Source organism: Anguilla anguilla, chromosome 1 (assembly GCF_013347855.1).
Source record: "Anguilla anguilla isolate fAngAng1 chromosome 1, fAngAng1.pri, whole genome shotgun sequence".
NCBI classification, from domain to species: Eukaryota; Metazoa; Chordata; class Actinopteri; order Anguilliformes; family Anguillidae; genus Anguilla; species Anguilla anguilla.
The window spans coordinates 39,456,643-39,479,430 of NC_049201.1; the positions used below are offsets into that span (position 1 = coordinate 39,456,643).

The 22,788-nt window shown below is 48.5% G+C and overlaps 1 protein-coding gene and 2 non-coding genes across 5 annotated transcripts in view; all 3 read left to right on the forward strand.

Moving 5' to 3' along the window:
* arid4a (AT rich interactive domain 4A (RBP1-like)) overlaps positions 1–22,788 on the forward strand; it is a 50,858-nt gene that overhangs the window by 19,808 nt on the left and 8,262 nt on the right. For all 3 annotated transcript variants that reach the window (XM_035424606.1, XM_035424616.1, XM_035424626.1), the window contains exons 8-21: positions 85–217; positions 1,373–1,452; positions 2,067–2,143; positions 2,221–2,375; positions 8,986–9,058; positions 9,288–9,382; positions 10,965–11,062; positions 11,843–12,110; positions 13,312–13,622; positions 16,039–16,221; positions 16,902–16,986; positions 17,096–17,300; positions 19,276–19,338; positions 20,376–21,548. In XM_035424606.1, coding sequence (XP_035280497.1) covers positions 85–217; positions 1,373–1,452; positions 2,067–2,143; positions 2,221–2,375; positions 8,986–9,058; positions 9,288–9,382; positions 10,965–11,062; positions 11,843–12,110; positions 13,312–13,622; positions 16,039–16,221; positions 16,902–16,986; positions 17,096–17,300; positions 19,276–19,338; positions 20,376–21,548 — 2,999 coding nt within the window. The remainder of the gene's footprint in view (positions 1–84; positions 218–1,372; positions 1,453–2,066; positions 2,144–2,220; positions 2,376–8,985; positions 9,059–9,287; positions 9,383–10,964; positions 11,063–11,842; positions 12,111–13,311; positions 13,623–16,038; positions 16,222–16,901; positions 16,987–17,095; positions 17,301–19,275; positions 19,339–20,375; positions 21,549–22,788) is intronic.
* Positions 8,661–8,741, forward strand: LOC118215600. Its single transcript, XR_004762855.1, has one exon. It is a non-coding gene; the product is annotated as a small nucleolar RNA SNORD53/SNORD92 (small nucleolar RNA).
* LOC118215607 lies at positions 10,292–10,372 on the forward strand. The gene has a single exon (XR_004762857.1). It is a non-coding gene; the product is annotated as a small nucleolar RNA SNORD53/SNORD92 (small nucleolar RNA).

Genomic DNA, 22,788 nt, shown 5'->3' on the forward strand with positions numbered 1-22,788 from the left:
GTAGCATGCCGCAGTGAAAACATGACGCCCAGCAGTTATTCCCTTTAACACCCGTGCGATTGCCTGTTTTGTTACATCCCTCAGTGCGGAGGATGAGAAAGAGTCCTCGTCCAGTGAGGAGGAAGAGGAGGACAAGAGGCGGCTCAATGACAACTTGCTTGGGAAGGTGGCCTGCATCCAGACGGGGCCTGACCGCACATCTTGGTATCACGCCCTGGTAGGTCATGATTTCAGCTCAAGGGTGTGTTTCTTTCAAAATGTGTTGTGGGATATGTGACGGTTTCCCGCCATTTTGTCAGTCAAATGTCTGACTTGCTCTTGTGCTGAGCTTGTGGTGTGTGCCTGAATTTCCCTCAGAATTGTAGTTTTATTAAATGCAGGTCGGTAATGAGTGATGAGTCCCATAGTGGGTGTAGTATACATGTACCTATTAATCCCTAACTTGTGAAAACCAGCTAAACTGTGCATTCCATAGGAAAACTGACAGTTGGTTTGAATCGGTTGAGTCATTGATGAGACGTGATACTCATGAAATCTTCATATCATATTCAAGAGTACCTCCCACTGTTCCTAGCAGATCCATTTTCTTTCTTTGGCTGAAATTCATGAAATTCATCTGTTCTTTTGCATGTGGTTAAAGGAATAGTTCATGTTCTGGTGGTATTTAAAATATTATTTCAGTTTTAGTGTTTATTTTTGATTGGCCCAGCCAGTTTTATCAGCAATGAAAGATATTTTAGATATTTACAGAAGTTTCTGGTGCTGGCTTTACAATGGCTGATATAGGGCATTCAGAGGTTTGTGGTCTACGGCAAGAAAAAGCATAAAGTAGGCCTAACTTCAAAGCAGCTTCACAGTGATGCTATGCCTCTAGAGGTTTTGTGTGTATTATGTGAGTATTCTTCAAAACAGAATTGTTTAAAGACATTTTCCATTGGAACTATGGCATATGCAACTTGATACCACTGTGCTTAAGCAGAGAAATACTAACAAAATATTAACAGTCATATTTATGCTCTTAATTTGTGAATAAACACTAAAATGAATCTGTTCATGCGTAAAGCTGCTGGAAGCATAATGCCATTGTGCAAACTCCTTTGCTGTTATATGATGTGTACTTTCTTACTCTGGGATCCCTTGAATTCCCCTGTTCCACCCATCATAAAGCTGACTGGTTGCCAGAAACTTATCTGAAGTGTGTGTGTGTACTGTTAAAACATACTGCTAGTATCTGAAATATCATTCATTGTGCTTAGAAACTGTCTAGGCCTGTAAAACGAACACTAAAGCTGAAATAGTATTTTAAAACCCCCCGAAGGTCTCCCCTGTCCTATCTGTCCCTTTAATCTTGCTTTTCTTCCCTCTTTCCTAGGTGATATCCCCCAGCTGCAGTGATGACCTGGCAGTCAAAAAGGACCAATGTTTAGTGCGATCCTTTGCAGATTCCAAATTGTAAGTTATTTGCTGTGCTAGCTTTGGTTTCAGTCAGGGTCTCTTTGAATTGCCGTATTTGCCTTACACCTTGTGTTCAAGGCTGTATGCGTTGTTTAACTTTATTGTGGTAGTAATGTGCCGAATATGTCTTGAATCATTTTCATTTAAATTGAAAGTTGTTTATACTGGTCAGGCTTGGCTAAACCACTCTTTTCATTGGCCGGTGTTATACTTGCCATTGAGAGTTTTGCCCACATCTCAGAGGTACTGTCAAGACTTGAACTATGGGACATTGTGCACTTTCTTTCAAGATAAAGATTAGGCTTGCTTGATTTACTGAAGGCAATACACTCCTGTATATTTATTTGAGTCACGATAATAATACACACACTTTTAGTATTAAATATGAGCAGAGTTTTTTTTCCCAATGACACTATCAGACAGGATGGAGTCATTTGTCTTGACTTAAAGGAGCCTTGATAGTTAAGACAAGTTGTGAAGGGCTGTGCATGTATTGTGCTCTGAATGTTTGTATTGTTGTCTTCAGGTGTTAAACATACTTTTTGCCATTTTAGGGGCATTTTCCCTTGCTAGTTCCTGAGTCTCTGACTTCTGCTTTTTCTTTTCTCCAGCCACACAGTTGCAAGAAAAGAGGTCCATCAGCTGGATCTAGACAGCATCTCCAAGCCCGAGTTCTCAAACAAGAAAGGTAAGCGTTTTTGTCCTTCAGGTCCCCCTGCTGCCCGGGACGACCATGTTCTCTAACCACCTGCGCCATCTCCCTAGGCCTGGAGGAGGCGAGGATGTTTCTCAAGGCCAAGGTTATCCCCGAGAGCTGGAAGATGGATATGAGCGAGATACTGGAGTCCTCCAGCAGCGACGAGGAAGATGGGGAGGGAAAGGACAGCGAGGAGGATGAGAAGGAAGTGGAGGAGGAAGAGGTAGGACCAGCTCCGAGTGTACTACTGAGCATGGTGCTGGGCTGAGGTGGCACTGATTGAAAGCATGTGTTTTGCGAAACGCTGTCAATACAAGCCCAATTAACAGTGCGGAAAACACTTACCTGGGCTTCTATTGATGGTTTAAATGGTACTGAGAATGTTGTTTTGGTTTTATTAATCTTTACTGTGGTTATAATTTACATTGAGTATAGCTGTATTTTCTTTTGCAAGCTGTAAATCAGATGTTTTCCCTTTATACATTCTCATGTCCAGTGTGACTCAGGCGGCACCTTGGTCGCTTCTTTCAGGTCTTGGTACAGAAACATGATAAACTGGGTTCTGTTGATTGTGGTCGTGGTAAACTGGGTTCTGTTGATTGTGGTTGTGGTAAACTGGGTTCTGTTGATTGTGGTTGTGGTAAACTGGGTTCTGTTGAGTGTGGTTGTGGTGAACTGGGTTCTGTTGATTGTGGTTGTGGTAAACTGGGTTCTGTTGATTGTGGTTGTGGTAAACTGGGTTCTGTTGATTGTGGTTGTGGTAAACTGGGTTCTGTTGATTGTGGTCGTGGTAAACTGGGTTCTGTTGATTGTGGTCGTGGTAAACTGGGTTCTGTTGATTGTGGTCGTGGTAAACGGAGTTCTGTTGATTGTGGTCGTGGTAAACTGGGTTCTGTTGATTGTGGTTGTGGTAAACGGAGTTCTGTTGATTGTGGTAAACGGAGTTCTGTTGATTGTGGTTGTGGTAAACGGGGTTCTGTTGATTGTGGTTGTGGTAAATGTGGTGTTAAAGGAGTCTCCGTTGAATCCACTTGCTCCAGGACAAAACCATTCATCCCTATTTTATTTTAGTTTGGGTTGTAGCCAGGTAGGTTTGTCACGTTGCTGCTATTTTGACTAAAACACTAGTTTAATGCTGATACCAGCATTAAACTTCACTGGTCATTGGTTTCAGCCTGTTTTCATTACTTTCCCTTGATTTAAGAAGTGTGCCAATGGTCTGAATAATCGCTTGGCAGGTGAACATAGCTTGCTTCTTCACTTCATGTTGGGGAGATTAAACAAGAAATTAAAATTTAAAAAATTACTTTTAATCACAAATTACTCAAAAAATATACAGCGCTGTTAACTTCCACGTTAGCTTTCAGCATAGCCTACAATAAAGGCTATATAGCAACCTGTGCATCAAGATGGTTTAAATGACGCAATCTGTATATTGCAAGTCTTAGCGTTCACAACAGAGTGTGAGTACAGAGAATGAAGAGTACATGTATTTACAATTTTAAACATTGATAAAATGTGCACAATTTTGCAATGCAAATAAAAATATTTTATTACTTGCCTACTGGCCTAGTTGAGGAGAACTGGCTATGTTTGATTGTATTGAGTATATTAGAATATAATGAACTCATATTCATTTAACCCCTTAAAACCCTTGGTTATTTGTGAGAATCTGTCTCAAATGCCATTATCTCCAATAATCTGTAAATTCAGACATTGTTCAAAGCTTGAAATAAATAGCACATTTTTCCCAAAATGACCAAATCCTCTGATCCTGTGGGAGTCTCTCTCAATAAACATGCAGGACATTTATTATGAAAAACAACACAGAAATGCAAAAATGGATTTGTGTTTTCTTTTATTCCGTAGTGAATACTTGTACTTCTGATACTGAACAAAACCAGATTTCTTTTTACAATTGTTTCTCAGGATGTCTACAACACCAGGAAAAAAGTTGATTGAGCACGGCAGTAAAATTTCACGTTTTACCAAAGGTGGGCCCAAGTGTCCCTGAAACATATCCGAATGGCACCAAACCCCTTTTAATAAGAACGCTGTGAATATGATTTTTTTTTTCCACTTCCAGAAGCAAATTCTATTGAGGATGGTACCCTCTGGTGCCACGCAGACCACATGCACTCTTTTCAGCTAAGCCCCGTATTTCTGTCAAAATATGTCCTTTTGAGAGCTTACATGCACACAACCGATTCATAATGGTTGCTTATCACACACACAAACAATCAAACCATTTGGTTTTCCCTTGCTGTGCCCTCTGACCTACTTGTGCTCAACAGTCAGGGTAAGGGGATGGGGGGGGGGGCAGCTGTAAGTAGCAATGTGAATTGCACACAGGCTGTGTGAAATGAGGCAGAGCTGCAGGCATTACCAAAGACAGTGACAGCAATTTCTACTTACTAATATTATTATTATTATAATATAATAATAATAGTAAAAATAATAGTAATAATTAGCCAATCAGTTGTCATAACCCCTGGTTATAAAAGCTTACAGAGGAATATCAGAGGGACTTGTGAAGTGAATGCAGCTCATGTCTTTCATCAACTGCAACTTGTCTTTTGCCATCACACTTAGGCACACATGCACGAGCAGGCAGTGCTCTACAATAAGTTGATGCAGTTGATTGGACTGTGCTTAGTCTATTTAAATCTGTCCCTTATGAGAAAAAACTACCAGGAGTTTCCTCTCACTGACATAGCTTGCAGGGTCATAGAGGTACGCAAGCCTCCTTACCACGACAAAGAGATGGCCTCAAATCACAAACTATTTACAGTAATAGTATCCTTTATCACTATTGTCCTGCATCACTGTATATATTTTGCTGGCTCAGAAGAGGGCTTAGGTGACTGTGTGTGACGGTAACTGCGGTCAGTCCAGCTTGTCTGTCACTGTCAACTCGATGCGTCGCCTGCCTATATTTAGCTGCGTTTACAAAGTAAAGTTCTGTGAAGTCTTCCTAGAGACCATTATAATGCATTGAGATGTAGGCTATTAAAAAAAGAAATGCACGGCTAAAATAAAATTGAAGGGTTACACTTTGTAAGTGCCAGAATACGTCGTGAAATAAATTTCATTTTTGTTACTCAAAACTTACAATATTAACCCTTTAACTTAATGAATCCACAAAAAAATACTACTTTAATGTATTTAAATTATTTTTATACATTCACTCAAAGAATGCACCATCCTTTGGTGGTACTTGTACCTTGTAACAAAAGGTTTTCAGAACTGTATTTCTCAGCTCCATCTGCACTTATTGACAATCAGTGTAGGTTAATGATAATACAGTAGAGTTCACTTAATTGCATAATGGAGTATAGCATAATTTGGGATCCATTATAAAGAGATCATGTATTTGCATAAACCATTATTGCTTATTTTGGATATTTTCATGGAATTATGTCCAGTTACATCTCATAATGTAATCTCATCTGTACATATTAGTTCAAATTCGGCAATGCCTCATAAATAAATCGACAATAAGCCCTATAAAGACACAAAATAACCAAAATTTATGAAGACGGGGTTACAGTTGAAAATCATGTAGCGGACGACTGAGTGGCATGTGGTTTTTGGCACTCTGTCTACTGTCTCATTCTTTTATGCAATAAAGCGGATTCTGCTGAAGTTTAGCGTCTAGGGTTGCACGTAAATGTGAAAGCAGTCAAAACTTAAAATCACAGTATCGTTCACGACCAAATTGAAACAATTAATGCATGGACCATTGTATGAAAGATTTACAACGGCATACGGGTTATAGCACTACACTTGATTGGGTTAGGGTGAGTATAGTTTACTCACAGCCTGATTGGGTCATGGTGTGTGTAGTTTACTAGCAGCCTGATTGGGTCATGGTGTGTGTAGTTCACTAGCAGCCTGATTGGGTCATGGTCTGTGTAGTTTACTAGCAGCCTGATTGGGTCATGGTGTGTGTAGTTCACTAGCAGCCTGATTGGGTCATGGTCTGTGTAGTTTACTAGCAGCCTGATTGGGTCATGGTGTGTGTAGTTCACTAGCAGCCTGATTGGGTCATGGTGTGTGTAGTTTACTAGCAGCCTGATTGGGTCATGGTCTGTGTAGTTCACTAGCAGCCTGATTGGGTCATGGTCTGTGTAGTTTACTAGCAGCCTGATTGGGTCATGGTGTGTGTAGTTCACTAGCAGCCTGATTGGGTCATGGTGTGTGTAGTTTACTAGCAGCCTGATTGGGTCATGTTGTGTGTAGTTTACTAGCAGCCTGATTGGGTCATGGTGTGTGTAGTTTACTAGCAGCCTGATTGGGTCATGGTGTGTGTAGTTTACTAGCAGCCTGATTGGGTCATGGTGTGTGTAGTTTACTAGCAGCCTGATTGGGTCATGGTGTGTGTAGTTCACTAGCAGCCTGATTGGGTCATGGTGTGTGTAGTTCACTAGCAGCCTGATTGGGTCATGGTCTGTGTAGTTTACTAGCAGTCTGATTGGGACGGCGTAAGTAGTTTGTGTAATTAGTTGAGAGCAGAGCCATAATGTCACAGTGCTGAGAGTATGTTCTTTGCATGCGTCTTGTGGGCAGGCTCAGCTGAAGGCCCCAGCGGGTGGGAAATGCCCCTGCCTCAGAGAGTAACAATGGGCCTCATTCTTCCTGAGAGGGGACCAATGACCATCCGCGTGGCTTCCCACTCAGTTCCCATAGCAACCCCGCACCCTCTCTCATTGAGAGAGCCGCAGGGATTGGCCGGCTGCCCCTGGAGGCGGGCCCAGCTCTCTGTAGACGAGCAGGGCCCACTCTTCTCACGTTTCTTTCTGCCTGCGTTTTTTTTCCTCCCGTACAGGAGCAGCCCTGCATAAAGCTGCCATTGTTATTGACTGAAAATGCGCGTGTTGCACGGCTTCTATACAGGGATCCTGCAGACCCTCTGCTGAAGATTTATTTTCTCTCCCCCCCCCTCCATAATCTTGGCTCTTTTTCTCTCCCAGTTTCGTCCTCTGGGATTGAAATTTTTTTGTTATTTTTTTGTGAGTGTTGCTTAGACAAATGAATTGAGGAGGGAAGGCGCGGGAGGCTTCTCTGCTAATGAGCTGGCGGCTGCAGGCGCAGCAGATCCCAGTGTTTTTTAGCGCTGCTGCCGCTTTAACGGAGCTGGGGGCAGCGCTGCTGGGGTGAGCGCGCTGCATCTCAGAGGCTCACTGCAGCACGGCTTTGTCTGCGAGACCAGCGCCAGCCGAGCCGCCGCCGCCGCCGCCGCGTTCGGGCCGTCGGCTGCACGGGTGAGGGCCAGGCTTGCACGTTTCCTCTTCGTCTTCCTCTTTGCGTTTCTGTCGCGCGTTTAAAAAGAGAGAGAAAAAAAAAACGCCCGGAGCATCGCGCGAATTCCGCTTCCTGTGCGCGCGCTCCGGACGGCAGGACAGGCAGGGCAGGGGCGAACCCGCCGCTCCGGACGGCAGGACAGGCAGGGGCGAAGCCGCCGCTCCGGCTCAGCCGATTAGCGGGAGGGTTTGCAGAGCGGCGGCCGGAGCGGCACGGAGCGTCGATTGGCCCGTGCCGCCCCCTGCCCGGAGCGCAGCTAGCCGCGGTGTGGATTATCCCTTCCAGCGCACGCCCCCCCCCCCCCCCCCCCCCCCGAAACGAGGCGTGTCCTCCGGGGGGGGGGGGCAGCGGGGAGCCGCCTCTTTCGCCGCTCAAACCCCGACGGGACCCCTATCGGGTGGCCTGCCGCCGGCCGCCATCCTCGGCCCTGCACGTGTGACGGAGTGACCGGACGCAGGTCGCCGGGGAGACGAGCCCCAGAGCGAGATGGTCGTGCTCGCGTGCTCTCGCGCGTTTCCAGACGCCTGTGGCCGTCGCAGGACGGGGCACACATTGCTTGCACCCGGTCTTTCCCAAATTTCAACGCTAATGCCATGTGTTTAAAGAACATTTATAAACCTCACCTGAAACATCTGTTTTAAAAAAAGGGAAGCAGTTAAACCGTGAGAGTGAGACGGATGTAGCCTTAAACCGGGCCTGGCCTGCTTTCACCGGACCAGCTGTCTGCGTCTGCCTCCATGTGGACGGGGCCGTTTAAAGCATGACTCCACGCTCCAGCCTCACGCTTGTCAGGCTGGCAGAATGGCAGGCTACGTTCTGGTTGTTCTTACGCGTCTAGCTTGTCAGTGTGCCGTAAAGCGGGTTTGTTTCCAGCGGTTCATTTGGTGTTGTTCTGGTGAAATAAGGCTTGTTGGGACAGCAGGTGTGCGTTGGCCTGGCCGGCGGGCCGATGTCCTCCCCAGCATGGCGCTGTTAGCGCTGGGGGGTCACTAACGCCGGTCTTCATTCTCTCAGCGCGGTCCACAGCGTTCAGCATAAAATGTGCGGAGGTTCGGTGTCCAGAGCTATATGTCCCTGTCTTAGCGAACCAACAGAGAGGGTTTTCTCTAGTCTCGCGGTGTTAGTCTGCGTGTTCAGGAGGTTTCAACCATTTGCGGTTCTGTGGATGTTGTTGTTGTTGCACTGTAAGTCGGCCAGAAGGGGGCGCACATGATGATACTGAGAATGGTTTCGCTAACTCGACTGATGTCTGGTGATGTCACGTTTCTCTTGGCTATCTGATCCGCCCCTGACGGCCAATAATTTAATCCTGATCTCGTTCAACAGAACGAAACCGAATAACTTGAATAACTCAAAAATGGAAGAACTTTCTCATCCAGTCAGCAGATGATATTGCGTAGAAATGGGCTGTTTGGGGTGTTGTGATGCGCTGAGTGTAGAGCATTTACTGGCAACTGTAGAGCACTAATCGGGAGGTTAATAACTGTGTGTGTCTGTGTCTGTGTCTGTGTGTGTGTGTCCGTCCTCAGCCTGAGGTGGAGCCGGACCCGGAGGAGAGGGACTACTTCCTGCAGCAGCTCTACAAGTTCATGGAGGACAGAGGTGAGTCTGTAATGGGATGATTGTGTTTGAGCGTCTCTTCAGGACGGTGTGAGGGAGAGATCACTGATCCTCAAAAAAAAGGCTCGTTTTACAGCGGCCGTTCAGCACAGAAGCCCAGATCTGTTTGCTTTTGTTTTGCTGGGAGGAGCGTGTGCAGAAAGGGTGTTGTGACTGCAGAACCTGGGCTTTCTCTCCACCTCTAATGCACATTTACCCCTTTGTTTCTCAGGGACACCAATTAACAAACCACCTGTGCTGGGCTACAAGGACCTGAACCTCTTCAAGCTCTTCAGACTGGTGTTCCATCAGGGGGGGTGTGACAGTGTAAGTGCCCAGTCTCTCCGTGGGGGAGGGGGGGCAGGGGTGTATGTGACAGCGTAAGTCCTGGTCTCACCTGGGCTGTCTGAAGCTCCCTCAGTGGCCAACCCCCACATGGGGGGTCCAGAGCTAACGCAAGGCGTACTGCCACTGCTATGGACTCTCTCTCCATCCGGACTTCTTTCAGTTAAGCAGGGACTGCTTTAATGGAAAGGCCTGCTTTGCTAAGAGACTTACCGTTACTTGATATGCCCATTTCTGCTCATGGGTGAAGGCACCTAAGGCCTGCTAACTTTAGTCGAAAGCCTCCCTCTTGTCCTTCCTCCACTCTCTTGTGCCCCTGTGCTCCTGGGCTCTTAATTTGCTGAGAGTCCGCGCTAACTCTTAGCTTTATGTAGCTTTTAATCACGAGCGCTGGTTAAGCCCGGCTGAATGTTCTCCCCTGTGTGTGAGGAGACAGAGCGGGAGTGTCATGGGTTCCCCTTTAGCTGAGTGCTGGATTTATCAGCCCTCTTTAATCACCCTGTGGATACTTTCTCCAAAAAGTATGCACTGCCTTTGCCAAGATACTCCACTGCACAGGATGTGAGACCTCATTTTCCTGGCAGGTTTTTAGTTTAAGTTTATATTTGTTTTAAAGTTGGTTTTAGGACATATCTGTGAAGATTATTTTTTATTTTATACTTGTGACCCTCGCATGGGTGATTGTAAGTGATGACGGCACACTTTTTGTATTCATTGAATTATCCTGCCTATTCCTTGAATGCGTCGTTCAACAGGAGCAAGTGCAGTTGTGCGTGCTTCCAGGATTGTTACGATAGAGCAGTTAAGCGAATAAAAGCTAGATCACACCCATTTCTCTGCAGGCACCTGGAGGATGTTGTGTTGTTGTACTGTAAGTCGGCCAGAAGGGGGCGCACATGATGATACTGAGAATGGTTTCGCTAACTCGACTGATGTCTGGTGATGTCACGTTTCTCTTGGCTATCTGATCCGCCCCTGACGGCCAATAATTTAAGCCTGTAGTCTTTCAACAACAACAACAAAAAGACCATATGCCAGCGTGAGGTCACGTAATATTGTGTTGGGTCTGAGTTTCCGACCTGTTTTGCATGGATCCTGGAGTATGGGCTTCCACCCATTGTTGCTAATGTCTTTCCCTTTTAGTGCTGACATTGTTGCTAGGTAGCCAAACACTGTCTATTTTTTATTTCAAAGAGACCAAATTCACATTTCCATGACCAGCACTGAGGTTATAGTCCACAGCAGGGCTGCCCAGTCCTGTTCCTGGAGATCTACCGTAGTGTAGGTCTTCACTCCAACCCTAACCAAGCACACCTCATTCGACAGCTAGTGATCTTATTGAGCTGCTAATGGGTAGAATCAGGTTTGCCAAATGAAGGTTGAAATGGAAATTGACCAGATGGTAGATCAGGAACAGGGTCGGGCAGCCCTTGTCTACATAATCAGTAAGGTCTAGGATGGTGTGCGACAGCCAGCAGAAACAGTGTGGTCTTTTTACTGAAGCAGCCGTACGTAGCCTAAACAGCGTCTTTCAGTCTGACTTTAGGTCTGCTGTGTTTCGCAGATTGAGAGCGGGGCTGTGTGGAAGCAGATCTACATGGACCTCGGCATTCCTGTTCTCAACTCCGCCGCCTCTTACAACGTGAAGACCGCTTACAGAAAGTGAGTGTGATGGTACCCTAGCTTGACTTTATGTGCTGAAGTGTACACAAGCCTCAGTTTATGCGAGTATACACTAGTCTTGGTTTATATGTGAGTGTATGCAATTCTCGATTTATGGTGAGCGTACACTAGTCTTTGTTTATGTCTGCATGTGCTCTAGTCTGGGTTTATGTGCGAGTGTTTAGACTCAATGTATGGTGGTTATATACCCACTTATAATTTCCTATTAAACCTGTAGCTAAGTATGTTAAATGCAGTATGCTATAATAAAGATATAATATCAAGAGTATCTTGATGTTTTCTTAAACAAAACCAGATAAGATAATACCAATGCCAATGCTGCCATTATATCCATCTATATATATATATACTTATATAAATGAAAGAAACAATTATAATGTGTGAGTCCATCATTAATTGAGAGCAATGGCTTTCTTAAGCTATACTGACCAATCTCCTTTGGAGGGGGAAAAGTGCCCCTTTGGAGGAGTAGCAGGGCAGTTGCTGCTTGCATGCATTGCTGGTGACTTGCTCCTTGGTTATTATTCTATCTCCAATGGCATAGAACCCATAATATTTCCAACAGAATATAGCAGTTCTGCGCTGTGCCTCTCAGCTCCAGCGCGCTGCAGTATGGCAGGTGCGAGTGAGAGTGTGTTTCGTGAGCTGTGTCTCAGTCAGGATTCGGCTGCGTCCGGGGCTGTCTGAGCTGGCGGGCGACTCCGTGGCCTACGAGCCGATCTCGCGTGTTTGACGAGCGTCTCTGTGGACGCGCTCCAGGTACCTGTACGGCTTTGAGGAGTACTGCCGCTCGGCCTGCATCCAGTTCAGAACCATCCACCACAACGACCCGCGGCCCCCCGGCCACACGGAGCCCAAGGCGGAGCCGCGCCAGTGGAGGGAGGGCCCCGGGGCGGAGCTGCCTCCGGAGGGGCCGGCGGAGTCGGCGGCGGGCGAGAAGAAGCCACCTGCGGAGGAGGAGGAGGAGGAGGTGGAGTCGAGCAGCGAGAGCGAGAAAGAGGAGCGCAGAGAGATTCGCGCCCCGAAGGTGAGTGGCGTCGCTGTGGGGCTCTGTCACTCAGCCCTGGGGCTAACACACACGGGAGATGATTTCAGCATCGTTAAATCTGAAAAGTGAATTCATTTGAATGGATTTAAGGGTCCAGTCTCACTTAATTTCTAAAATATACAATTGAATGAAAAAACATTTGTTGTGAATATTGGGATGAAGAGTAGGTGTTGAAGTTGTCAGTAATCTGCAGGGTTAAAGTATTAAAAACAAAGCGTGCGACCCAGGCGTGACTGTGCCCCAGGGTTTTTAGATCCAGCGATGCCTGATCATGGCTTTGCACCCGTCAAATGGCGGACAGATCTGCTACCTAACAGAGCAAAGACCAATGCAGGATTGCCTGTGTGGGCATGCCCCTCTGTTAAGGCTGTTTACACGTTTACCCTACTGCTTTCAGTAATGTATCATGGCTATGGTGACTAGGGTTGCAAATGGTCAGAAATGTTCTGGATACTTTCCATGGAAAGCTAAGCTTGGGAAAGTACATTTTGAATATTTTGCACAATTTCATTAAAGTAGAATTGCAACCCTCTGTACGCACGGTGCATTGTCTCGGAGGGAATACATTATTCAACATTCCTGATTTTTGAAGTTCAGTGAAAAATTCTGTGTAATGGGTAAACTCATTTTATCATCTCAGAGCTGAACTGAATTGTCAACCTGCATAATTGCAAGTCGGTCCTGCAATTATGTCTGCTTATGATAAGGTATTAGGTTTGTTTGTATATGCGTATGACGTGGTAAATGCAACTGCGCAAATAATGCCCACAATTTCCCTTTTATTCCTGTTAATTGCCCCGAACATTCCCAAAACTTTATTTATCAAAGATATGCTGTGCCCATTTAAATTAGCTGGATAATGCTCACAGACTGGACAGGTTCTGCAGGAAAACAAGTCAAAATTAAATTATTTAGTCCAGCCAAAAAATAAATCCTCTGTTGATTGGTCTGACTGTAATGGAGTCCTATCATTGAGCTGACAGAAAGAGTGCACTCTAGGATCTTAATGCTGTAGACTGTGGGGCTGTTTCACTAAGGGAGAGCTGTCAAGGCAGGCCATCTAGGCTTCATTGAAGTGACATCATCAATGTAAAGGGACCAATCACAGTGAGCTCCTCCCGGCAGAGCTTTCTGGGCAGCTGGGACTGAGGCACACCTTGCCTCCCTCTCTCTCTCTCAGGTGGGACGGAGGTGCACCCTGACTCCTGTCAAATTGGAGGCCAAGGAGCTCACCAAAGCGGAGAAGGCCAAGGAGGAGCGGCCGAAGGGGGAGGAGTGGGCGGAGGCGCGGGCGGAGGCTGCCGGGGCCGAGGCGCAGGCCGAGGAGGCCGGCGTGGAGGAGCGGAAGGAGGCGCCGGACAGGGACACCCCGGGAAAGAGGGCCAAGCCCGAGAGGCGCAGCCGGCAGCTGGAGGAGTCCGACAAAGAGTCGGAGGAGGAGGAAGAGGAGGAGGAGGAGAAGGAGGGAGAGAGGCCCATGCCCAGGATACGGTACGGTTGGCTGGTAGCGCCGCGTGCGAGACCCCTCAGTGTGCGGTGCTCGGCTGGGTGCGAGACCCCTCGGTGTGCGGTGCTTGGCCGGGTGCGAGACCCCTCAGTGTGCGGTGCTTGGCCGGGTGCGAGACCCCTCAGTGTGCGGTGCTTGGCCGGGTGCGAGACCCCTCAGTGTGCGGTGCTTGGCCGGTTGCGAGACCCCTCTGTGTGCGGTGCTTGGCTGGGTGCAGCGGCACTCTTCTGATGGTAGAGCCCATTTCTCCCTTGAGCCAGTGTGTGGGTCAGAGTGCGGAGGGACAGGGGTAACCGGGAATTGAATCACGAATATTATATGGCAAACAGTTTTCTGAACGCTTGGTTTTTTCGATATTGTTTGTTCGTTTCTTGGTCGCTGTTACGTTGGGTGATTTCGGAAACTCAGGTCTTATCGTCCCGCCCTCTCGGAGCAGAAAGGCTTTAACGTGGAGGGAAGCGGGTGGCTCCGCGGTGTTGAGTACCGACCCGCTGTAGCTCTGCCCTCTGTAGGTGTGAGGTTAACCGTCCGTGAATGCTCTCTCCACGTGTGGAGCTCCAGAGGGACCGCACTACGAGCCGTAGCCGTTTCCTGCAGCGTTCTGCACAGAGCCGCCGCGTGCCTTTCAGCAGCCTGGCGCGCTCCCTGAAACGTGCGTCTGCGTACTTGTTCTTTGTAATGAAGACAGACATTTTGATGAGCGCGATTAGAAGCTCATTGTTAGCGGAGCTGCGCTAGCGCTTCAGGCGCCGCGGCGCGGCGGAGCTCTGCCTGTGAGACACGGCTCTGCTGGGCCCGTTCGCATCATCCAGTCAGGGAGCACTGAACACTTCCCCCCCAGCTTCAGCGCCGCTGGGATGTTCAGCCTGGCAGGCGTTCAGGTGGCCACTTCTCTCACGATTTCTCATAACATTGAGTTCCTGATATAGAGCGGGAGCCTCGCAACCATCAAGTCAAATACCTTTAACCACAGGGAGTTTAGAAGCATAATATCCATTCACACAACTGGATAATTACATACAGCCCGTTTATGAAATGGAGTATTTCAGTGCAGGAGAAGCATCTTCCACGCTCACTGGTCATTTCTGAACTTGATGCAGTAATTGTCAAGCAAGCGCTCAGTTTCTCCATCGGGCGCCGAGCTCTCGCTGCCCCCTTCACCCGGCTGGGGGCATTGCAGTGGCACAGCGGAACGCTGTAGCCGCCTGGGCTGCTGGGTTATCAGTGTACAGCTGTGCAGAGGCGCGTTTCTGGGGACGGTTCTTTGATCACATCTGAAAGAGTCACAGGGAGTCACAGTGAGGCGCGAGGAGTCACAGGGAGTCACAGCGAGACGCGAGGAGTCACATGGAGTCACAGGGAGTCACAGCGAGACGCGAGGAGTCACAGGGAGTCACAGCGAGGCGTGGGGAGTCACAGGGAGTCACAGCGAGGCGCGGGGAGTCACAGGGAGTCACAGCGAAGCGCGGGGAGTCACAGGGAGTCACAGCGAAGCGCGGGGAGTCACAGGGAGTCACAGCGAGGCGCGGGGAGTCACAGGGAGTCACAGCGAAGCGCGGGGAGTCACAGGGAGTCACAGCGAAGCGCAGGGAGACACAGCAAGGCGCGGGGAGTCACAGGGAGTCACAGCGAGGCGCGGGGAGTCACAGCGAGGCGCGGGGAGTCACAGCGAAGCGCGGGGAGTCGCAGCGAGGCGCGGGGAGTCACAGCGAAGCGCGGGGAGTCACAGCGAAGCGCGGGGAGTCACAGGGAGTCACAGCAAAGTGCGGGGAGTCACAGGGAGTCGCTGCCGCACTGCCATGCCCGAGTGAGGTTAGGCTTGCTGCCTCTGTGAGACAGCTCATTCCACAGCCATTAAAGGGAACGATTCACCTTACTGTTACATGTGTATGTTTCTTATGTTTATTGTGATGGTAATCTAACCAAATACTGCTCGATTAGTTTTCCTAAAGCATCTCCTAGACCTTGTAGACAAGTTGTGGGAGCGTGAAGAATGGCGAACATGGATACTCTTTTTCAGGGCAGCTTGTGCTATGCTGACACAATTTCAAATACCCGCAGTGTACGGATGATTTATTCTGAAATGATAACATGCTGAGCAGTAGCTGGAGGCATGAGCGATCATGTAAATATGCTGTTCATGTTAAGCAGGAGTGGAATTCTTCATGTCATTGGGTATATGAAACTTCGGAGCTCTGATTTGCAGAGCAGGCCATATCCATATTTCGGGCTCTGGGTGTTTGTATATTTGCCTGCAGCTGGTAAAAGTACATTCTGGCTGAATTTGTCCTTTGAAGACCTAGACGCATTGTGACACTGAAATATTGAACCCTGCCCAGCCCCTTTTGGGGTAGCCCAAAGTCCCCCAGCGCCCTCTGACGCTTGCCCCTATCCCCACAGAGACGAGAGGGAGGTGGAGGGGGGCGAGGACGAGGACCCGGAACACACGCTCATGGGGACCAAGGTCAAGGTGAAATACGGGCGTGGGAAAACTCAGAAGATCTACGAGGCCAACATCAAGAACACAGAGACGGACGACGGGGAGGTCCTCTACCTGGTGCACTACTACGGCTGGAACGTCAGGTGAGGGGGGAGCCGCACGCACACACGCCTGCCCTATTCACATACACACACACACGCACGCCTGCCCTGTTCACATACATACACACACGCACGCCTGCCTTGTTCACATACACACACATGCATGCCTGCCCTGTTCACATGCACACACATGCACGCCTGCCCTGTTCACATACATACACACACATGCATGCCTGCCCTGTTCACATGCACACACACGCACGCCTGCCCTGGTCACATACACGCCTGCACACACAAGCACGGTAAATGGTGTGTGCGCTCCCAAACTGAAGAGTGTGCTTTGCAGCCATAGAACAGGATTTGTTGGGTTTGGGCACTTTGAATCAAGAGAAAATGTGGGCAGGAGGGGAACAGGAGAGAATCCACACCAATATCCTGCACAGTATCTCTCACTGCGGAGATATTGAGAAGAGTTGAGGATATTGTGAGCGCAACCATGCAAACGGGAAGTGTTTTAATTTCGGGAACCGCTTTTTATAAGATCATCATGGGATTTATTCTGTGCAAACAGGCCCCTGAATGTGATATGATTACCTAGCTAAACATGCACTTGTATGTACGGTATGTAGCATGATGAAGCCGCGTGTGTGTTATGGTACACGTGTGACCTCACATCCACTGCAGGACTCAGCTGAAGGGCCCTATGCTTTCGTGTTTTGCAGGTATGACGAATGGGTCAAGGCCGACCGCATCATCTGGCCCGTCGACAAAGGCGGAACCAAGCGGAAACAGAAGAAGAAAGTGAAGGTGAGGGGGGACGGGGGGGTGTGGTCGGGGGCAGGACTACCCGAGCGTATGAAACTGGGGTTGGGCAGTTCGGGGAGGTGTCCTAACACAGCTGTGCGCCGTCTCGCAGAACAAAGAGGAGGGAGAGCGGGAGGAGCACGCCGAGAAGGAGGAGGAGAAGCAGGTGAAGACGGGGGCCAAGAGGGGCCGCCCCCCGCTCAGGGCCACGCCTCCCAGCGCGCCGCGGGCCGTCTCCAAGACGCCCAGCAGCGAGAGACATCCCGGCGGGAAGAGCGGCCGGCTCTCGGACACCGCGTCGCTGCCCAACGGAGAGGGTAAGGGGGGGAGGCGGTGGGGGGGGCAGATATACTCCTGTCATTCTCCTAATACAGCAGCCAGTGAATCGCTTCTTATGCATCAGTAGAAGTAATGGGGTTCAGCCACTTTACAGGGCAAAACTATTCTGCCTGTTAAATGATATGTTACCAGTAGTGTTGTCATGTTAGTTGTTGTCATGGTCATTTCATGTGGATTGATCAGTTACTGTGCAGTTTTGCGTTAACATGTGGATTGACTATCTTTAGCCTGCATTAAAGTAATGTAGCCTTGACAATCATTAGACTGCACTGACATATTGTAGAAATGACTGTTATTGGCCTGCGCTGACATATTGTAGCATTGGCTGTCATTAGCTTGCACTGACATATTGTAGCATTGGCTGTCATTAGCCTGCACTGAAATATTGTAGCATTGACTGTCATTAGCCTGCACTGACATATTGTAGCATTGGCTGTCATTAGCCTGCACTGATATTGTAGCATTGACTGTCATTAGCCTGCTCTGTCATTGTTGCATTGGATGTCATTAGCCTGCACTGACATATTGTAGCATTGATTGTCATTAGCCTGCACTGACATTGTTGCATTGGATGTCATTAGCCTGCACTGACATATTGTAGCATTGATTGTCATTAGCCTGCACTGACATTGTAGCATTGATTGTCATTAGCCTGCACTGACATTGTAGCATTGACTGTCATTAGCCTGCACTGACATATTGTAGCATTGACTGCCATTAGCCTGCACTGACATTGTAGCATTGACTGTCATTAGCCTGCACTGACATTGTAGCATTGGCTGTCATTAGCCTGCACTGACATTGTAGCATTGACTGTCATTAGCCTGCACTGACATATTGTAGCATTGACTGTCATTAGCCTGCGCTGACATTGTAGCATTGACTGCCATTAGCCTGCACTGACATTGTAGCATTGACTGTCATTAGCCTGCACTGACATTGTAGCATTGGCTGTCATTAGCCTGCACTGATATTGTAGCATTGACTGTCATTAGCCTGCGCTGACATTGTAGCATTGGCTGTCATTAGCCTGCACTGACATATTGTAGCATTGGCTGTCATTAGCCTGCACTGGCATTGTAGCCTTGACAGTCATTAGACTGCACTGACATATATTGTAGCATTGGCTGTCATTAGCCTGCACTGACATATTGTAGCATTTACTGTCATTAGCCTGCACTGACATATTGTAGCATTGACTGTCATTAGCCTGCGGTGACATATTGTAGCATTGGCTGTCATTAGTCTGCACTAATATTGTAGCATTTAATGTCATTAGCCTGCACTGACATATTGTAGCATTGGCTGTCATTAGCCTGCACTGACATTGTAGCATTGGATGTCGTTAGCCTGCGGTGACATATTGTAGCATTGGCTGTCATTAGTCTGCACTAATATTGTAGCATTTACTGTCATTAGCCTGCACTGACATTGTAGCATTGGCTGTCATTAGCCTGCACTGACATATTGTAGCATTGACTGTCATTAGCCTGCGGTGACATTGTAGCATTGGCTGTCATTAGCCTGCACTGACATATTGTAGCATTGGCTGTCATTAGCCTGCACTGACATATTGTAGCATTGACTGTCATTAGCCTGCACTGACATTGTAGCATTGACTGTCATTAGCCTGTGGTGACATATTGTAGCATTGACTGTCATTAGCCTGCGGTGACAAATTGTAGCATTGACTGTCATTGGCCTGCACTGACATTGTAGCATTTACTGTCATTAGCCTGCACTGACATATTGTAGCATTGGCTGTCATTAGCCTCCACTGACATTGTGGCATTGACTGTCATTAGCCTGCACTGACATATTGTAGCATTGGCTGTCATTAGCCTGCACTGACATATTGTAGCATTGACTGGCATTAGCCTGCACTGACATATTGTAGCATTGACTGGCATTAGCCTGCTTTGCTGTTGGTAACGTGTCTGTCTGCCTCCACAGGAACGCCACGCCGCCGCACCAGGTTAACGTCTGGGCAGTATGACTCCGACAGAGGATCTAACGGTCAGCCATCTTCCATAAATCTCACTTCTTATAGCAATTTTGTCTTTGTCCCTTTAAACAGAAGAGAGACCCCATGGACAGTTTATTTTCTGGTGTTTCTTTATTTCAGTGTCAGCGTATATTTTGGACTGGCTTGGGTATTTTTGTGTGTGTGATGAATGATTTGGATACTTACCGAAGGTTCTCATGACCTGGTATATGGACATTAAGTGGTTTGTGGTTTCGAACAAAAAATACACTTCAAATAACTCCATCAGCTTGTACAGCGACTTTATTCTCTGCAGAGGATGTATATATATGTGTGTGTGTGTGTGAATATATATGCACTTATTTCCTATGAGACTGCTGCGCTTATGAAAAGAAGGGGCAGAGCTTCATGTCTCAACAGAGAAGCACCTCAAAACAGCAGTTGGCGCTAACGGTTCCTGCTTCCTTGCAATTCTAACTTATGAGGGGAAAAAATAACAACAACCTGGCACCACCCCAGATAAGTGTGGCTAGCTGTCCTCCAATGTGATGTCAGCAGGCCTGTTGCAGCTCCTCGTCCATAAATTTGGGTCAAATAAGTAGCGTTCGGCAATGTTGCGGAAACGCTTCTGTTTCTTCTGGCATAATCTTTTTGCGTAAATTAGTCTAATGCAAAAACATGGACAAGAGCCTGTGCCACTCATGAGGATAGAGAATGTGGACCTGGATCAGAGCTGGTCCTAAGCCTAAGCTCTTCTATTTGGGGTGGTTAATGAAAACAGGCCCAGGTCTCAGTTTGTGGCACAGTCCTCAGAGACAGTTTTTTTTGGCTCCATTTACTCTATTTCCCAATTTTTGCTTTCACTTTAAATAACATTCTCTTTTCTGTTTGCAGTGTCCTAAGGAACAGTTTTCACAAAATTAAAAATATTTCTAACCACATATTAACCCAAATGAAAATTTCAGTCCAGTCCAGAATTTTAGCTATTATAGCTGAAATGAAACTGCCTATAGGTTCTGTGTCTTTGTGATGTTCACGTGTGGTGATCTTTCCCCCTCTGCTCTTAAAGAATCGGGGAACTCCTCGGAGGAGAGCGAGTCGGAGGACTCCCCAGACAAGCACTCTGGCCGGGCGGAGAGCACGGACCCCGCCACGGCGCGCAAACAGGAGGAGGAGGAGGAGCGACGCGCGGAGGAAGGCCGGGCCATGGAGCTGCGGGCAGAGAGAGGCGGGGCTGAAGACCAGGGGGCGGAGCCTGAGCGGGCAGGCAGTCCCCAGGACCCCCGGCTGGAGCAAGCGGAGCTCCCAGAGGAGGCGCCGTGGCCGAAGGAGCCGGAGCCCGGTGCAGGAGCGACGACGGAGCCCGAGAGGGAGGAGGAGCGCTCCCCCCGGCCCAAGGGCCGCAGGAGCCGCCCGAAGGACCCGGGGCCCGATCCGCCCGCCACCGCCAACCACACGGAGGGCGAGGCCCCCTGCCCGCCCACCCCGAAGAAGCCGGAAGAGTCCCCCGAGCCCCCGCGCTGCCTCCCCCCGCCCCCCCGGCCCAATGACTCGGACACGGACTCGGCCACGGAGGAGATCTGCCGGGAGGACAGGAGGCCGCCCAAGCGCAAGGCCGCCGAGCAGCGCACCCCGGAGAAGAAGGTCCGCGGCCCGGAGAGGCCCGAGCCGCCCGGCCCCGCCTCCCCGGAGAAGAGGCCCGAGCCCGCCCTGAGAGAGGAGCTGGAGCCCAGGGCCGAGGCGCCCGCCCGCGCCCTGGAGGCGCAGGGCAAAGTGGAGGCGGGGCCTGGGGCGGAGCCTCAGCGCGAAGGCGAGGGCCTGCAGGGCGACGAGGCGATGTCGAGCCTTGAGGAGGAGCTGCTGGCCCAGATGGGGCCGGAGGCCCTGGTGTGCCACGAGGTGGACCTGGACGACCTGGACGAGAAGGACAAGACTTCCGGAGAGGAGCTGCTGGCTCTGATGAGAGGGGAGGAGAAGCTGCGGCCGACCCCGCCCTCGCATCTCCACCATCACCACTCCCACCAGCACCACGCCTCGCCGGGCTTCTCCCCTGGCCCCGCCCACAGCCCCGGCGAGTCCCACAGCACCAGGAGCGAGAGTGACGTCACCATCGAGGTGGACAGCGTCGCCGGGGAGTCCCAAGAGGGCCTGTGTGAGAGCGAGTCGGCCAACGGCTTCGACGCCAGCACCAGCTCCTCCAACTCCAGCATCTCCCTGCAAGACAGGGAGGCCAAAGACAGAGGTGGGTAACCCCCTCTCACGCTCGATTCGGTGTTATTTCCTGCTTCTCAAGCATTACACCAGAAAGTGAAGTAAATGCTCACAGATTATGACTGTGAACATTGGCCAAAAAAAGAGGTTTGAATATTCTTTCAAAAACCACATAAGTTTGAATATATTAGATTATATATTACAATTTTCAATGTTGAATTGCATGTGAGAATTTGACCAACTTTCAGTTTGTGTTAATTGAACGTTTTATTCACGGCAAATCAGTACAAGAGACATAAGTTCCATAGTTACATTTTATTAGAACATAAACATGAATGAGTAGACTGCTTGTGCATGGTTACTATTTATCTGCATTTATTACAAAATCTAAAGGAAACAAAGTGAACATGGTACATGCGCAAGTGTGGGTGCCCTTCATGGCCGATGTTGAGGTACGCTTGGCATCACCGGCTTACTGGACGATCCGTTTGCCACCAAGATTGAGCTTCCTTGTGGAATATACCTGATTTTCAGGCAAAAAGTCTTGGTACTTGCTCAAGTTCATGATGGTACTGAAATGACCGTGCAGATGAAAATGCAAGTGTTAATGTTGAAGTTGTACCACATTACATTTCGTCGTAGGTATGACATCCTTTTCAACCTGGGCATTATCCTGCACCAAACCCACAACACGGGTGCCAGACCAAAAAAACTCAATTTTGCTCTCATCTGACTGTAGGGGTTCGGTTCTGATCTAAGTTCATTGTGTAAGTTCGACTGCACACCTCAAGTAGTTAAGAGAAAGAAAAAAAAAGGTTTTAGAATGCCTGTCCCAGAGTAGGGGTGTTCTAGACTATGTGGGGTGATCTCAAACATGTACAAGTACAAACTTACAGGATGCCCAAAATTTGCATGTGTAATGTTCACTTTATTATTTTGAATCTGTAAGAAATGCAAATAAATGGTAATCATGTTAAAATTTGCAGAAAGATTTTATGTTTGACTTTATGTAGCATGTAGAGGTCAAGTCAGCTTCAGTTCACTTTTTTATTTTTGTATTTTGCATTTCCAGCCTCTTCCAAATTTGGAATGTCCGGTGGCTACCTGTGTGCTAGCCTGCACATATACGCCCCCTGCTGGTGGCTTGGAAGAGTTAAAACAACTCTGTTCCCCTCTGACATTTTGGCATACTCTTTCACCAGTACCTGGTAATGCAGCTGTGTGCAACTTTAAGGCAGAGAGGGGTTTTGTCCCCATAGTGTCTTGAGTGT